The 16,741-nt window shown below is 44.0% G+C and overlaps 3 protein-coding genes across 3 annotated transcripts; 1 reads left to right on the forward strand and 2 right to left on the reverse strand.

The window, feature by feature from the left end:
• Nucleotides 1–205: 205 nt before the first annotated feature.
• mst1rb (macrophage stimulating 1 receptor b) lies at nucleotides 206–9,446 on the reverse strand. Its single transcript, XM_085923713.1, has 21 exons — nucleotides 9,196–9,446; nucleotides 6,498–7,797; nucleotides 6,194–6,370; nucleotides 5,982–6,104; nucleotides 5,749–5,919; nucleotides 5,487–5,647; nucleotides 5,114–5,261; nucleotides 4,898–5,034; nucleotides 4,534–4,713; nucleotides 4,354–4,453; nucleotides 4,038–4,256; nucleotides 3,810–3,956; nucleotides 3,089–3,242; nucleotides 2,876–2,965; nucleotides 2,568–2,783; nucleotides 2,427–2,507; nucleotides 2,162–2,343; nucleotides 1,985–2,094; nucleotides 1,745–1,910; nucleotides 1,530–1,666; nucleotides 206–860 (listed from the first exon to the last, which is right to left on the reverse strand). Exons 2-21 carry the CDS (start codon nucleotides 7,701–7,703, stop codon nucleotides 626–628), a joined length of 4,140 nt encoding a protein of 1,379 aa, XP_085779839.1. The 5' UTR covers nucleotides 7,704–7,797; nucleotides 9,196–9,446; the 3' UTR covers nucleotides 206–625.
• A 361-nt stretch (nucleotides 9,447–9,807) lies between these two features.
• mon1a (MON1 secretory trafficking family member A) lies at nucleotides 9,808–14,500 on the reverse strand. The gene is made up of 7 exons (XM_085923731.1): nucleotides 14,198–14,500; nucleotides 13,224–13,418; nucleotides 12,631–12,782; nucleotides 11,764–12,123; nucleotides 10,869–11,634; nucleotides 10,654–10,801; nucleotides 9,808–10,553 (listed from the first exon to the last, which is right to left on the reverse strand). The coding sequence occupies exons 2-7, from the start codon at nucleotides 13,319–13,321 to the stop codon at nucleotides 10,413–10,415; spliced, it is 1,665 nt and encodes a 554-aa protein (XP_085779857.1). The 5' UTR covers nucleotides 13,322–13,418; nucleotides 14,198–14,500; the 3' UTR covers nucleotides 9,808–10,412.
• Nucleotides 13,561–16,729, forward strand: traip (TRAF-interacting protein). The gene is made up of 16 exons (XM_085923732.1): nucleotides 13,561–13,719; nucleotides 13,910–14,028; nucleotides 14,112–14,169; nucleotides 14,253–14,336; nucleotides 14,412–14,451; nucleotides 14,530–14,657; nucleotides 14,750–14,844; nucleotides 14,922–15,035; nucleotides 15,167–15,254; nucleotides 15,333–15,422; nucleotides 15,502–15,590; nucleotides 15,669–15,848; nucleotides 15,948–15,987; nucleotides 16,063–16,167; nucleotides 16,272–16,322; nucleotides 16,406–16,729. The coding sequence occupies exons 2-16, from the start codon at nucleotides 13,931–13,933 to the stop codon at nucleotides 16,511–16,513; spliced, it is 1,368 nt and encodes a 455-aa protein (XP_085779858.1). The 5' UTR covers nucleotides 13,561–13,719; nucleotides 13,910–13,930; the 3' UTR covers nucleotides 16,514–16,729.
• Nucleotides 16,730–16,741: the final 12 nt, after the last annotated feature.

Below are 16,741 nucleotides of genomic sequence, written 5' to 3' on the forward strand. Positions count from 1 at the left end.
CAATTGTGTTGCTAGACTACTGAAAATAGAGAAGCGTCACTATGAAACCATTTGATCCATTTAAAGGTCCAAACCGACAAAGTATGTAACGCAACGCTGACCTCTAGCGGTCACTACAATATTACACGCTTGAAACGTTTACAAGGGGCACCCAAATCATTATGACACGAGTATAAACAAATAAATATTTATAATTTATGACACTTTCTCAAACATGAGCTCAATACGAACATCAAATTTTGTTTTTGGTACATTTTGATATATAGATATTTGGAACAAGCAAATTGCTTCCCTTCATCCGGGTTTACAAAACAAACAGTGGACTGCAGGGCAATTAAAAGCGTATATTTAAATGTCATACTAAGAAAATCGAAAGCCGTTTGAGCATTGATTCAATATTTTTTGGAGAGCCCGTTTAACGTCCATGTAGGCAACTAGTACACTCTGTCCTCACTTGCAAAAGAAGTCAGTATATAAATAAACTGCTATATACTTTCACACACTAGTCGTACAAGACAAAATTAGTGCTACTAGTGCGTGCTGCTTAAGGGTAAAACATACTTGAATTAGTTTTTTGTCCTCTTGTGTTTCAAAGTGATGCCAGGTCAGTTTGAAGGGGATACGATCAGGAGGAGACGGAACCCGAGTGACTATCAGCGTCCGTGGAGTCGTATTCGTCAGCAGACTCTGTGAGTGCTGGGTAGGGCCTCGGCTGGTCCAGGTTGACGTACGTGACGTTCAGACTGATGTAATGTTCTCCTTCGAGGCTTGAGAGGATGCTGGTGATAGCAGACACCAACGTGGCAAAGTTAGGCCTCAATTCTGGATCGGGGTCCCAGCACTCAAGCATAATGCTGTACCTGTAACAACAAAAACAATTGGAGTACATTTGAATTGTAACAATCGAGTTTGGGATCATTTAAGATGTCATCATTTTGTTTGGGTGTCGATTGATTCTGATGGAAAAGGGAGGCAACCTTGGCTCACTGAAGGTTGAGAAACACTGAAGTTGTGAAGCAAGAATGAATGGCTTATCTATTCTATTCTATTGCATGCAAAGGGATTTGTCATTATCGTATTTTCGAAAGAAAACATGTTTCATGGTAACGGGATGTGTGTGCGTGTTGTTTCTGTTGGCCATATTAACTCCAAAATACAAAGTATTGCTTAACATGGACGACACACCTGGAAAATATCTCGAGGCACACCATCAACAAAAATCAGTTGTTACACAAGCTTCTAAATAAAAAGGAGTTGCATTACAACGAAAAACGTCGTGAAAGAAGCGATCATGATCAACATTACATTATTGTCCCCTTGACAGCGGTGATTAAAAAAAAAAAAAAACATCACACATTTGCATTTATAAAACAAATGGCATTTGGAACCATGGACTTTTGGAATCTTTTTGGCGTATTATATTGTGGGGGCAGTGAACCAGTGGCTGACCAGGCCTTGCGCTAACTGACCACCTGTCAATTTCAAATAAGGCAAGAAAGCACTACGATGTTGATGGTTGTACGACTTACAGAGGGCCAGGGCAGTACTGAGGCTGAGGAAGGCGCCTGCCCTTCAATAAGTAGTGTGTGATGTCATAAGGGTCCACTTCAGGATAAGGGCTTGCTCCTCTGGTCAGCATCTCCCACATCAGCACGCCAAAGGACCACTGCTCCCACGACACCAAATGTGACAAAATAGCAAAACATCAAATATGATGGAGACTTGACATTTATGTTTTGCTTACCACATCGGACTTGGAAGTGAATTTCTGTGTCCGTAGACTCTCAATGGCCATCCATTTGACGGGCAGTTTGGCCTTTCTGTGGTCTTGAATACTGTAATACTCCTTGTCAAAAACATCTCTGGCCATGCCAAAGTCTGCCACCTTGACTGTGTAAGATTCATCCAGCCTAAGACAGAAAAGCAAAATAGGATGTCATATCAGTAGGTCGCTGGAAGAACAGCTGATTTTTCTGCGACCCACATGCAGTTGCGTGCTGCGAGATCTCTGTGGACAAACTTCTTCTGAGCCAAATACTCCATCCCTTTGGCAACCTGCAGTCCGAAGCCAATGAGATCTTTCACGGTGGGGTTCTACAAAAAAACAAAAAAAGGCGAAAATGTTTGATTCTGCACACGAGTCGGACAAAGAATATCCCACCCTCTTCTCGCAGCGTATGAAGTGGCGTAGGTCTCCGTGTTTCATGTAAGGTAGAACCACCAGAGGTAGACCTTCCTGTGGCAGGAGGATGCCCAGCAGAGACAGCACGTTGATGTGATGGAAACCCTTCATTATGATACCTTCCTTCAAAAACTGCTCCACCTCTTCCACATCCGTTATCCCTAATGACACGCCATGTTTGGAAAAGGTCCATAGGATCTCAGTCAAACCTTTGGAGGGTCACAAACTAACAATCATGACTCACTATTCAAAGACTTGACAGCGCAGTGTTTTTCTCGATTGCTATGATCCGTGAAATATCCATGATAGACTGTTCCAAAATGACCTGGAGGAGGAAGAGAAAAAGGTCAGAGAATGATCGATCCCCAAACACACAATATCTTACCCTTGCCAATGATGCGATGGTGCTGCACGAGGAGCATTTCAGCCGGAATAAGAACATCTTTTACCTCCTCCAATAACTCGGGTCTAAAACTAGAAATGGAAATTTTCTCTGCAGCCATGAGAGGCGTGAGAGTAACGTCTATACTGCCTGCGGCGTAGGACAGGCTGGGGAAGGCCACGGGCCCGGCGATGGGAGACGGAGGATTTAGGGATATGACTGAGAAAAGCACGGAGATAAGGAAATGAAAAAAAAAAAAAAGTTATCGGTCACACAGACAGACTGGCGGGTAGCTCGAGTTGGAACGTCACCTCTCCTGTAGTCGCCAACCGGTGACAACTCAACAGAATTTGTCCCGGAACGGCTTGCGCAGCGGGCCAAACGGCTCTCCACCATAGAAGCTGAAAAATATTTCACATTGTTTTAATGATCAACCACTCATGAAGTGCGCAGACAATGAAACACTGAGGATGTTCTGGTTGAGAGACTTGCGTGATTCAACAAGTCAAGGTCCACGCAGCTACCTTTCTTTTTCTTCCTCAGGTGCTTCATGACAGCAAAGGCCAGCACTGCCCCGGCCACCAGAGCCGCGAGGATCCCCAGCACGATCCCCACCATGTAGTGGCTGCTGACCCGAATTACTCGACCCACGTTGTGGACCTGTCCGTTTATGGAGATCTAAAATGCCATTACACAGTCCGTCATACATTGTGAAGGAATTTTGTTCTCCATGCACCATTTTCATGTAAACTATGTATAAGTATAGAAGTAAGTACGTATGTGTAGAAGTATAAGCTTAAGTATACGTATATGTAAGTATATGTATGAGTATAAGCATCAGCATATGTATAATGCTAATCTACACCTCGCTGAGAGTCAGATCATTTTGGTTTCTACAGAAAACTCGATATTTTGTCCGTTAAATGTCAACGAGAAACGGGGAAACAGCTTCCCGCCTCTGTCTAAACAGTTCCTCAGTTAACATGTTTTCTTTTAGTTGTTCATTCCACAAAATGGATAATCGTATTATTGCAGCTTGAGGCTGTTGTTGAACTTCAGAGACTATGAGGGCATTTTTTTTATTCTCTCTGAAAATATTGCCGTATGACTTTATATTTGATGCCAACATTCTGGAATTACTTAGACCTAATGGTGTTGGGAATTATAATTCATTTCTTGTAAATGATTAGGATGAATGACTCAGGTCTTTTGTTGTTCATTTGGAAAAGTTCCTGTGGGACTCACCTTCACAGGCAGTCCTTCACTTGTGATGGTTAAGTTTTTGGGAATCCTGCAGGTGATTTCATTATCCAGGACTTTAGCATCACAATCAACACCGGCCACTGTCATGATGATGGTCATGCAGGAGCTAACCAGATTTAGTTTCTGATGCTATAAACAGTAAGGAAAATCAAAACGATGCTCATGGAAAATGCCACGACTGACAATCCATGATCAGCTCTTCATCCTTACATGGAGTGAAACTTCATCAAAGCCAGGGTATAAGTGCAACTCGTGTCCTTCTGTTTCAAAAGGTATTGGCTCGCCGTACGGGTGGTAGGAAAACTCTTTGTTCCAAAGTCCCATTGCTCCATCCATGTCGAAGGAAAGCTCTCCTTCCTCTGTCTCGTCCCGTGGGAATACCGGAGTGACACATTGCATCCTTGTGGACAAGGCCTTGCCGATGCATTCCTGGAAACAAATGACACAATCATATTTGAAAAGGCCTATATATTATGAAGACTATTTTTTTTTTTTCAAGGTACAGGAGTCATTCGGGGCTTGATACCCTTGTGACAGGCTTCAAGTGGCTCTCATTAGGTTTGAAGTGGATGATTGTACGATAAACAGAATCCAGGTTCTCTCCTTCAATCAAAATATTTGATCCCCTGGAGTTCAAACATAGACAAGGTATTTCAAAAGAGAAAAAAAGCTATTCGACCTCAATATTGACAGTTACTTTGCCTACCTGTCAAAGCTACAATCAGGCAGGACGGCTGTAATCTTGGGGTTTTCTTTGTAGTAAAAAACCTTTGTTGTGATGACGGGAGACTTGTCGATGAAAACACTCAGAGGTACGTCCCTCACTTCTGAGATGGGCTGGGACAGACAGACGATGGAAGACATATTGCCTTTGGGCTTTGTGACTCTGCAAAGAGGCAGACAGATGACAGTTGAAATATATCGACACGTGTTCAATCCAATTTTTGCTTATGAGGCATTTTTGAAATGATAGTTTACAAAGCCAACAAACGTGATGGGGCACGTCTGTGGAAGAACTTACTTCAGGAAGTCTCTCAAGGCGGTACAATTCGGAAAAAAATGTTTCAGACCTTTTTATGGGACAGGGCACGCCATCAAGCGTGACTCTCCTTGTCCTTCCGGCATCCAAGTGAGCTCCAGTCACTGTAATCAATGTTCCCCCGATGAGAGGCCCATAGTTGGGCTGGATCTCTGTGATGTTGGGTATCTGCATACAATTTCATCAGTTAAGACACAAAAGATCTGGAAAAATTTCACGTTGGCTCAAAGGTCATCGTTAAAGTTACCAGAAACGTAAAGCCGGGCATTTGTGCCTTGCCGTCAATGGCGTATCGTCCCTCCACCTTCATACCTCCCTCGCCCTCGTGCACTTCCACTGTGATGTTGACTGGTTTTGACAGATCAGTAGCCCCGGAGCGAATCTTACACACCAAGCTAAAAACAAAAGGACATAAAAGATTGGAATCAGCATGTCGTAGAGCTCAGTGAAATATTAGAGACTATTAGAATCTTTCAATGGAAGGCAAAAGTGCACCCAGCAGGAATTTGTGAATTCTGAGAGTTTTTTTTCCGCATAATTAATGATACCAATACAAAGTCATGACTTCCAATAGAACAGATGCATACTTGGGCAAATTGAAGCTCACATAGTTCACTCACTGTGTGTTGTTACTCTTGACAGGGAGCACAATGCATGATGTCTGTCCCAGTCTAACCTGGTGGCTTCTGGAGGTAATAGCGGGTCTTAGGGGTGACTGGAACTCCCATCCGCACACTGTTAACTCTGTTTGGCCGTCAGGGGGAGCAGTCCGCGGGAAGAACTGCATCAATAAAGCAGAACTTACAGCGCAACTTGGAAATGCAACCGCTATTGGGTAAAAAATGATTTACATCTTGTCCACGAGTCAAGAAGAAGACTAACCCCAGTGATCCGTGGCGGGCAAGACTCATTCCGCCAATGACTCGAGCACTCGCTCTCCCACGAACACACCCCCGAGCACCAGCCACAGCTCATAAACTTCGGGGCTCTCAGACACATGGCACAAGTCAGAAAGTGTTGACATCCCGGTCCTCTCTGTGGGACCCGAATCATCTGGAAGTGACATAACCAATTTGAGCTAAATACGCATGAAATGTGTATTTGGTTTTTTTTACCTTGTCTCCGACCACAAACAGGAGATACTCTGATGAGTAAACTGCAGCTATGGAGGAGATCCTTTGGTTCTCTGCCAAAGAGTAATTGGCAAAGATAATCGGGCTGGATCTTGTCAGCACCAGCTGCAAGCACAAACACGACTTTAGGATGAGAAGACATGAATATCAATACAATCCTCTCAGGGGCACATTCAAAAGAGAATGAAGCGCACCTGCAGCAGCCGACCGTCGGAGGTACCGATATGGGCGACGGTCTTGTTGTCAATGGTGGTCACCAACAAAGAGGTGAGGAGGACATTTGTCATCCGCCGGTTGAAGAGGTCCACTCTGTAGTAGGGCTGGGAAACCATGGTTGGATGGTCTCTGCATGTGGCGTTGTTCTCCATGCTCTAGCCAAAAGGCCAGAAGCAGCAAACGCAGATGATTTAGGATTGATTGAACGTGACTAAACTCAATGGCGTTGTCTTCTTCTTACATCAATGGTAGGTTGCCTTGAAAAGTCATTGGTTGGCTCACCTCATGAGGACAACTTTCACAGGGCTGGAAGTGGCAAAGTCCCCTGGACAGTTGCTCAGGTCCAGATTCACAGCAGTCATCCACCCCGTCAGCGATGGCCTCGTTGGCATTGTCCACGGGGAAGGCGCACAGGGCTGAATCGTGCTCGGTGACTCCATTGTCATCTGTGACGGCGAAGACTCCGTAGAGGATGTCGTCCTCCTCCTCCGCACCCAATTCTTCAGCCAGCTCCCTCCCGGCTTTGCCAAAATGTGCTGCCTGAACCACATTGTACACCACATCCCTGTAAGGTTCACCCACCACGTTCCTCCGCCGCCGTTTGGGTTCAAAACGACATTCGAGGATGACCTCGCGGTATCGTTTCATCTCCCATTCATTCCGCGGAAGACGGCCCAGTCGAGTTTGAAACGGAGATGAATCTTGGTCCGGACTCTCTCTTTGAACGGAGAGGAAATATACAAACTCTTGAGTGAAAAAGCTGTAGACATATTCAATGTGGTAAGTCCTCCTCAGCCCGGGAAGGACAGTCAGGCCACGGACGTCGCTGTAGAAGCCGTCTTCGGTCGCCAGAGGTCGACGCACAGATATGGACTTCCTTCCGTAGCGCTGAGTCACACTTTCATTGACGGTAGCGGCGACAAAGAAGTAGACCGTCTGACCTTCCTCCACCATGGTGACTTTGGTACCAAGAGGGCTGGCCACACAGTCGGGACAGTAAGCGGCAGAGTTTGAACCGGCTCGAAACAAGCACTTGGAAATAGATGGTGGCTCTCCGTCGTTGGTGAGTTGGTGAAAATAGCAAACGCCATACTGGGAACTTCCACACGAATATAAATACATGAAGAGGGTGTCCAGCAACAACACCTGATTGTTTGTGTCCTCCAGGAAGTTGGGGTCTCTGTCGATTTGACACAAATCACAAACCTGACATTCTGGACTCCCCACCGGCCCGGTCCGAAGTCCCCACGTCTTCTCCAAGCTTCTGTTGACAGCTTCGATGACATTTTGCGAGGCTACATACACCTCCTGGTAGAAGGAGTTGTTGACAATGTTCTGGATCGGCCCACGAGCTTGGAAAAAGGGCATGGTGTAAACCACTGAGAAATTGACTGTGTTTGGGGCCAGGGAGGGACAGCTGGCCAAGGCAAAGGCCAGCAGGGTCTGAAGACAGACACACGTCCCCCACTGGGGGGTCCGGCCGGCCATCCCAACCTGGGATGCAGAGTCGGCCACCAGCACTCAGGGTCACCTCCGGGTATGACGTCCAGATAAGAGCATCTTTAACACCAGGCCGGGGTATCTGGATGAAAGGAATAGTTAGGGTTAGGGTTACAGTCTAAGTGTTGCAAATTACCACTTGCAGGAAGGGCTGCCATCGAAGAGATCTGCTTGGATGCAGCTCGGCTCACACTCAAAAAAACTTCATTCACAGTTCACTGCCCTCAGCAAACTGAACTACTACGGCTATCCGTTTTTATTATGTAAATACAGTGTTAGCTCACACTGCTGTGGAGAGAATCCGATTTATTGGACGTTGGTCATTATCAAACATTTGTCTCCAACAATCGGTGGTTTCTATGCTTTTGGTAAACGTCTAGTTTTCCAGAATATAATCAATTTATTTCCAGACACTAGGTAGCACTTGAAAGGTCTCCATCCGGTGCAGACATTACTGGTCAATGATTAACTCAGTACATCACACTAAGACTGTGCTCGCAAACCCTGGCCTCTCTAGTTGACATTCATGTCACAACTGTTACGTGCTTCACGAAAGGAACGATGTCCACGCATGGATGCGCTGAGAAAAATCACCATCAAATTGCCCGTCTTTTCATGGCTTAGCATTTCATGTCTACTTATACCGACAAGCAAAGTCACCAAAATATTTAGGAACGAATATTTCACATTCATTTTTCAAAAGGCATAAAGTTATTTTTTAATCTTGGATAGTGTTTTAAATTAATAATTCATGGAACGTCACACGTTTTGTTACAATTCAACAAGTCAACAAGTCAAGTGACGCTATAGGTGAGGTGCCACTGATGACGTTTGTAATCTAGTTGTGATTTATCAAGCAAATGGCTCCGACTGAATTCCCTTTTTTGTTGTATATTCTCCCCAACAATGTTATGTAGAGGTGATATTGAAGGTTTCACTTGTTGTCAGTAGTCAGGAAATTGGCAGGGCAACTTGGTTCTTTGCTTGACTGGTAATTAGACAAAAGAGGATAACCATTTTCTATCTATCAATAGCAAAGTATCCGCTGGGATTTGAAGAGGCGGGCTGATCTGCAAAAAGTCATGATGTTAAACGTATTGTGAGCCAACACAAATATTGATTAAGTGGAAGGGCAGGCAGGCAAATGATGCACCTTGGGGACTGCTATCTCGGAGAACTGAATTATTTATTTCCCCTGTATTCTTCGTGGTAAAACTGCACAGAAAAGTGATCATTCCACAGTGGCCCTTGAATATATTTCCATGATAGGGCCTTGAATTAAATTTGATTTTCTCTCGTGTGTCACGTGAATACAAGAATGAATCATGATTAGTTCCAAGCACTGTTTATCATTCTGGAATGGGATGAAAAGATTACATTCAGTACATAACGTCAAAAAGTGCGCTGATCATTTCACATCTTCGTTTATTTGAAGAGTTCTTGAAGAGCTCACGTTGATAAAAACGACATGACGTCCTACCTGAACGGGACGTCAGCAGCATCATAGCCTGCTTCTTGGCGTTGTGTCCCACTTGTCAGTTCTCTGGCTTCCTTCCGACTTGACTTAATGTGAAGATAGCAAATAAAGCAAGTAGTCCGAGAATTGGCGTGGTTCAAAGTTTGACTCTCGCTCTGCACGCTTTCGTGCTGCTTGCTCCTCCTCGTCGTCCCCACGCCTTCTCGCTTGACAGATGCCCGCGACACCAAGTGGATCCAATCAGCTGACTCGCTTATGTTTACACTTGCGAGATTCTGGTACAATGCAAAACTTGTCTCGTAAAATTGAACAGTACAAGTGATAAACGTGTTGTCAAACAATTACCTTCCTGTTCCTATGGGAGGTGAATGGAATTGTGCAAAAAAAAACTACAATATTGATTATGTTGCCTCTTGTGGTTGCTCTCATCAGGTTGTGCAAGGCTAAGCGTACTGCAAAATGTTCCTTGACAGTTAACTTGTTTAGGAAACAGAAGTGCATGTTTAATGCAGGTACGCATAACTCAAAGATGATGGTACTATGGCACTAAATTTCAAAGAGATACCAGTGTTGGTAACGAACATTTCCGAGTTATATTTTCTTGTAATATAAAACATAAGACAGAAAGATGCACTGTTTAATACTTTTATTTACCTATACACAGTATTTTTTTTTTTATTTACTGTCCTAAATCATTTAATTGCCTTTGAACTTTGCCATCAGTTAAGGCATAAAAATGTGGACCAAAAGAGATGAAGTTTACTCAAATGCAAACTGATGAAAGCATTTTTATCAATACGTAAGTGCAGTGGCATTCGAATTAAAACACACAAGAAGCTGACGACTTTACAGTTCATACAACCCAACAAACCATAATGTAAGTATGATCACGGTCGTCCCAATTAACGGTCGTCATATGCAAAACAAAAACAGGATTGCAGTTAGTCATCATTACAATAGAAGAATTCCAGTTATCACTGATGTGGTACAGGAGAGTTCAAGTTAAAAACTTTTGGAAGTCATGTACGCTGTGTTGTGGATGCTACGAACAGTTCTCAACCATACTAAAAGTCATAAAAATAAGATATGGCTTTAAAAAAAATTCTCAGCCATATACCTGCTTTTACCGTTAATTTAATGGCAACTAGGCGTGCATAGCTTTGATACTGAATTTAGGCATCAACCCGAGTCAACATGTTCAGGCTTTACACAAAGAAGCGTCAGTAAGTTAAATGACTCAGGATGAAGAGTCGATCCTCCTCCTTCCTAATCCATTTCAGTAGTTTGTTGACAGCAGAAACGGCCAACGCCTTTGTGCCCAGGGGACTGAAACACAGGTAAAGCTCAAAGCCACTAGTCACCTGCAGGGGGGGGGGGAGGACAAAGTGCATGAGTGAACTTCACCTTTAAAAATAAATTCTATTTCATCCAGCGATAAAAGGCTGACACACCAACACTCACCCAAGCCATCATGTTTTCAGTTTCACCACAGCGGTAGAAGGAGCGTACGGGTCGTGTCGGATGGTGCACGTAACTGTGAAGGTCCTGGTACGAAGCCATGAGCCTCTCCTGCTCTTCCTCTGACTGGTACAACAAAGGAAACTCTGGACTGGAGGCAGAAAATCGGATTAACTTTGATTGATTTGAAACCCATGGTGAAATAGGTAGCTTCCCACCTGGTATACAGCCCAGAGCTCTTTGATTTGTACATGAAGTGCCTGAGTTCAGGAATGCCCACTTGATCCACCGAATAGCTGCGAGACTTGAGCGCCTCCTTCAGGGCTTGATAAGCGCTGCGCTTATTCAGCCTGTCGAGGAACTTTTGCTTGCAGTCAGACATGTTGAAAAAGTCCTCTCGGTCAGTTGAGACCAGGATAAGGCACAGCTCCGACGCGGGTTCCAAATAGGAAATGTGAGCGTGGAAAAATCCCGCGGTGTTGAACTTTGGCAGACAGATAGGCGTCCAGCCTTCTCCCTCTCGAAACGATGAAGAGGAGCCAACCAGGTTAAAGACCAGGTGCAAGTCAATGTGGTGGAGGAACTGGTCTTTTTTCCGAACCAGAGTAACCAGGCGGTCTCCGGCCAGAAGAATGGAGAAGACGAGATTTTTGGATTTGGCGGCCTGCAGACTGGACGAGATGACGTCCCGGGACGAGCTGGGCAGCGGCAGGCAGGTGACGGCGCTGAGCAGCAGGCCCGGGTCGCGGTCCAGCCGATACAGGAGGTTATCGGTGAGGTACTCGGAGCCGGCCAGGAGGCGGCGCAAGTCGTAGTTCTGCTTATGTTGGAAGATGTGGTTGAGCTGGGTGAGGGTGAGCAGGCTAACAATCTGATAGTAGACATACTGCAGCTCTCTCAGCAGCTCTTTGTCTGATAGACACGTGCGGGACACGCCCACCAGGACCAGCGGACTCTTGGTGAGGAAAACCACTTTGCAGCCGTCTGAGAAAAGAGATGTTTATTTACCGAAGGTGTCCTTTCTTTGTTTCCTACCATACGCCGACACCTTGTGTGAGATCGAAAGAAATTCAAACTATTTATGACTTTTTTTGAGGTGAAGTGTGTTTTAACCTGCGTGGATGGAGCGGATGACGTTGTTCTCGGCCTCAACAAAAGATACGAGGGCCATCATGACTCCCATGGTGCTGGACAGGGCCTCTTCTGTGCCGTAGCGGCTGTAAATTGGCTTTCCTGCCTCGCTCAGCACAAACATGTGCTTCTTGTGGCTCCTCCACGCCTCGCTGAACACATCTTCCTCTTTGGTCCTGCAGTCTGAAGGACTTTTGTGTTGCTCTTTTACAAGGGCTCTGATACCCTGGCCACACTCTTGGGATTTGAGCACCTCAGCTTCCCTGCGAGCCTCTTCGGCCTCTGCGGTCAGATCCTCAAAGGACTGCGCGTGGACAAACATGGCACTTTTCTGACCTGCACCTGTGTGAACGGGTCGTGTTCATTCACAATGTGTTAAGTGTATGATGCTGAATGAGCAAGATAGAAAGTCTCATAGAAAACAACAAACTAAAAGAAGATAAAAGACACAACAAGGGTAAAAGTTGGTCAGTAGTTGAAGAATTAGTGGCAAAATAAATTCATGCAATCACTTTCACACCAAAGTGAGGTTAATAAGTGACAATGTTATTCTGTATGCATGTTTGGTCACAGCACAGCACACTGGCTACTTTTTCCCGGCAGACACAGTCAAAGTCAGAAAACCGCTGGTGGAAACTCGAGTGCTAACATTAACCAATGATGACTTTGTTGTTCCATTAGTCGCTCCCATAAAGTCCGTTTGAAACTGTGCATGCATAATATTGGGAACCTGGATAAACAACTGAATGTCACCAGCGTTATAACAGGCATCTTGAGATTGATAACCCGGTACAGAGAATGCATTGCAATTTGTCAGATTGATTTGTGGTTGAATTTGGAGAACCTCACCTGGTTCTGTTCCCTCCACCAAACCTGGTGTAGGACTGTCAGCTCTTTCAGTACAAAGATGGTGCCCAGGTGTCAGGGTACCATTCTGCCATGGCACAGATGGTCTTTGGCGTTCTCCATCCATCACTATTACAGCGAGGACATACACACACCTAGGAGAAAGTACACACACAAAATACATTATGGCCAAATTCACATTTATTTGCATATCATTAAGCACTTGGAACAAACCTGTTGGCATAATTGTTGGCTACTTTACATTAGCGGGAAAATATGACAGAACGGCATAATAACACATCTCGGTGCGCCATTAAACTTAATCTAGTTGTCATCGTGGATTTGTAAGATTTTGTGAACTTTCCAATGTCGATTTTCAAAGAGTAGAATTGAACTCGGAGGGTACTTGGAAATTCCATGAATAAAGATGTCATTTTTGTGTTAACGCTGTCTTGGACGCTTTACACAATTCACGTTGTATACGCGAAAGACGTCAGACATGCTCGACCGACTTTCGATCGGATGGGCGAATTAAGCCTTGACTCATGTCGAACTCGTACTTGTGTCGCGGTTTTATGCAAGAAACAAATAAGCACCTTTCATTTCCAGAACTGTCTGCAGCTATGGACACTGCTCTCCGAGGAATCGTCTTCTTCTTCTTCTTCTTCTTCCTGGTTGTCAACCGTAGATACATTTTGTCCTAGCACGGATGCGGAAGTGCAAATTGTGGGATATGAAGTTCTCTCCACTTTGAGACCGAAGAAAAATCGACTGCGGACTCTTCCCAACCACTGATTAAAATAAAGACAGATGAATTACAACAAAAGTAATTAAATCACGAACAAAAAAATATAGGCATAATTCAGTAAGTAAAAACAAGAAAGAAAAAAAAAAAGCTTGCTGAACGCTAACACCGTAAAAACCGAGCCTGAACTCGGACAGTTAACGCAACATATGGGCGGGGCTATCTTAGTATTTGAACGTAAGGCGGCTAGAAAACGTGAAGTAAAATAATTGATAATCTTCATAGATAACTGCAATTTAACTTAGTCCTGATTATAAATTCACATGACACGTTCAAAATAACCCACGGTATGTATGAAACGTAATTTCGATCTCTTTGTGTGTCTTCTTAACACGTGAAGAAATTGACACTAAAGCTGACTTTGAAGCTACTTGTTATTGTTAGCTAACTATTGTGGCTAATGTTCAAGCATTTGATGCCAAACCGTTTGCGAACATATTTGTGAAATACACTTTTATGTTACTGCGTTCGTAACAGGACAATTATTTCGGAATTAAGATGCCTATTCGTACATTTTGTACAATTTGCTGCGAATTATTGGACAACTCCAAAGATGTTGCTGCCATCAACTGCGGACACACGTTCCACAGTACCTGGTAAAGTCATCTACTTGAATGAAAACTGCGTATTTTAATTAATTTTGGTTTGTCTAATTAGTTTTATTTCCCTCCCCGACTAGCCTCCTTCAATGGTTTCAATCAGCCCCGACCAAAACATGCCCAACGTGTCGGAAACAGGTCATTGATACATCACTGCACTACTTACTTCTTTTCTCACCAATGCTGATCTCAACTGAAAAGACTTGATCCTCTGTGTATAGGCCAGCACCCGGCAGATTATCTACAAGCTCTATTTTGACAGTGGTTCCGAGGAAGCACGTTCAGCAAATCCAGAGAGCATGGCGGTACCTCAAAATTACATTTCAAGATTTGCACGAAAGCATTGAGTCATTTAGTCACTGTGCGTTGCATCTTCTCAGGATGAGCTTCATAGGCTGAAGGCTGCTTTAAGCTTGAAAGGTAAACAGTTTTTTAATTATCCTTTCTGTTAAACAATGACTCCCTGTCAATGAAATAAATGTTTGATGTTATTTTTAGAGAGAGATTGTCGGGACAAACAGAAAACACTGATTGATTTGAAGAACACTGTGGAAATACAGAGGAGAGACTTGGACAGCGTGCGGAAAGAACTTTTAGAAAAGGGCACGTTGTGTTCTGCTCTCAAAGTACGCAATGATTCATGATTTAAATTGCTCTCATTTTCTGAAATCTATCCCACATTGTCTACATTTTGACCTTGTTTTTAATTTATACACAGAAACAAATGACTTACCTGGAGACTCAACATGTGGATGTTCAGGCTGCCAAGGACGAGACCCGTAGACTGAGGACCAAAATAAAAACCTATGAAAAGTAACTACACTCAAATTTGGTTGTCTTGAGTAATTGTACCACAAACGTCTTTGCTTACACTGCTGCTGTGTGTCCAGCATGGCTGTTTTGTTAGAGGGCCAAAGAAGTGAGGTGGAGTCCATGATTACAGACATGGGTGTGAGTCAGGCTGCTGTGGAGCAGCTCTCAATCTTCTGCATTTCTCTCAAAAAGTATGTATGACTCCAAGACTGTGATCTTTCTGAGGCTGGATTTACGCTGCAGGTCCAGGTTCTGTAAATCTGAATTGTCACTTAAACCACACAGCGTACTATCCAACCCTTCTTTTTTTTTTTTGTCTTAGAGAGTATGACAGGTTAAAGGGAAACTTGAAGTCTTCGAATGACATGTGCGAGAAGCTGAGGAAAGATGTGGTCACCTCCAACAGCAAGGTGACATCCATTTAGCAAGTCGCTAATCATGCACATTTGTTGTTGTGCTGTTTCAGAAGTATTTTCTGTGACATTTAGTTTCAGAAGGCCTCTGTTGAAGTGACCCGAACAAAAGAGGACATGAAGTCTCTGCAAAACGATCTAGTCAATGCTGACAAAGAGATATCTGTAAGACGCGGCAACACAATCATTTGGGCCCTCGGGGTCAGAGGAACCCACGTTTTCCCGCATATGTGTCTTTCCGTAGAGTTTGAAGAAGAAGGTAGAGTTTCTTCAGAAATCTCTGAGCACCCCAACGAGGACAAACGAGATTCTCAGTCGGCTCGTCTTTGAGAGGTAAATTCTCATACAATACGCCATACAGTTCAATTTATCCAATTCTGCTCACCAGGCTTTTCCTTTTTCCGCATTCAGCCCCGCTCCGATAAATCTCAAACAGCCGTACCTCCATCAGCCTGTAGATGGCGACAATATTGACCTCAATTTAACTTATGATTTAATGACACCCGATGACACAGCCAAGAGACCAGCAAAGAGTCCAACCAAGAAACCAGCAAAGAGTCCAACCAAGAAGCTGCGTTTAGAACATCAGCCGTAAGTATTTTGTGCCGATTTGCGTGCTCAAAGTGTGTTATTTTTGTCTTCAACTCAAGATGAAATATGTAATAAGTACTGATTGTTTACATTTATCAGGGGGTTGGTTTCTAAACACAATGAGAGGATATCAAGCAAGGTATCTTGAAGAAACGCTTCACAAGGTCTGCTTCCAAATCGCAAGTATTTTTCGCTCAGGACTTTTGTCTCTTAGGCCCGAGAGGAGGATGCAGGCGTGGATCCTCTTTTTAGGAATTCTCTGCTTTTCCAAAGGAAGACTTTTGGTAACATGCATGAACCTCAGAGGAAGTTTGGAGCGGTATGTGAACACAGCCACTTACCTGCCTTTCGTTTTGAATGTCTTTATATTCAATTGGATTTATTTGAAAGTTGTTAAGTAAATGAAAGTGCTTCTGATTTCAGGTCAAAAGTGGTTATGATGGATTAGGAGGACGAACTACATTCATCCAACCTGTATCCGTTTGCTGTTGTATCGTCTGACATGTTTAATCTCTAAAGTGAATGGCAACGTTCCTTAACCCGAACCTCTTCCACAGTCTTCTTTGGCAGTGATTCGCCCACTCGTAAAAGCTCGAAGAAAAAAGGTGAGCAGGCCGACGGTAAAGACGGCACCGTGCCTGACAATGGACAACTACCTTGAGTGACAAATCACAAATTGATGCAATGTGAAATGTTTGACAGGGTTTTTCCCCATTCATCCCAAAATGGGACTCTTTTTGAATAACAAGAAATGTAAAAGCAGATAGGTGGCTGACCACTTCATGTATTTTTTTTTGGGTGAAAGCAGATTTCCGTGTGTGTGTGTGTGTGTGTGTGTGTGTGTGTGTGTGTGTGTGTGTGTGTGTGTGTGTGTGTGTGTGTGTGTGTGTGTG

This window comes from Syngnathus leptorhynchus, chromosome 11 (genome assembly GCF_054491065.1).
Source record: "Syngnathus leptorhynchus isolate UIUO chromosome 11, UIUO_Slep, whole genome shotgun sequence".
Lineage (NCBI taxonomy): Eukaryota > Metazoa > Chordata > Actinopteri > Syngnathiformes > Syngnathidae > Syngnathus > Syngnathus leptorhynchus.

What these genes read in the sequence shown, in the direction of transcription:
- mst1rb (XM_085923713.1), bottom strand. Translation starts at nt 7,703, where the DNA reads ATGGCCGGCCGGACCCCCCAGTGGGGGACGTGTGTCTGTCTTCAGACC. An exon ending in CCTGATTGTAGCTTTGACAG is followed by an intron (nt 4,454 to 4,533) that starts GTAGGCAAAGTA and finishes TTTGAACTCCAG; the next exon opens with GGGATCAAATATTTTGATTG. An exon ending in GGTTGGCGACTACAGGAGAG is followed by an intron (nt 2,784 to 2,875) that starts GTGACGTTCCAA and finishes TGCTTTTCTCAG; the next exon opens with TCATATCCCTAAATCCTCCG.
- mon1a (XM_085923731.1), bottom strand. Translation starts at nt 13,321, where the DNA reads ATGTATCTACGGTTGACAACCAGGAAGAAGAAGAAGAAGAAGAAGACG. An exon ending in GACAGTTCTGGAAATGAAAG is followed by an intron (nt 12,783 to 13,223) that starts GTGCTTATTTGT and finishes ACTTTCTCCTAG; the next exon opens with GTGTGTGTATGTCCTCGCTG. An exon ending in CATCCGCTCCATCCACGCAG is followed by an intron (nt 11,635 to 11,763) that starts GTTAAAACACAC and finishes CTCTTTTCTCAG; the next exon opens with ACGGCTGCAAAGTGGTTTTC.
- traip (XM_085923732.1), top strand. Translation starts at nt 13,931, where the DNA reads ATGCCTATTCGTACATTTTGTACAATTTGCTGCGAATTATTGGACAAC. An exon ending in GCCCAACGTGTCGGAAACAG is followed by an intron (nt 14,170 to 14,252) that starts GTCATTGATACA and finishes CTCTGTGTATAG; the next exon opens with GCCAGCACCCGGCAGATTAT. An exon ending in CGTTGTGTTCTGCTCTCAAA is followed by an intron (nt 14,658 to 14,749) that starts GTACGCAATGAT and finishes ATTTATACACAG; the next exon opens with AAACAAATGACTTACCTGGA.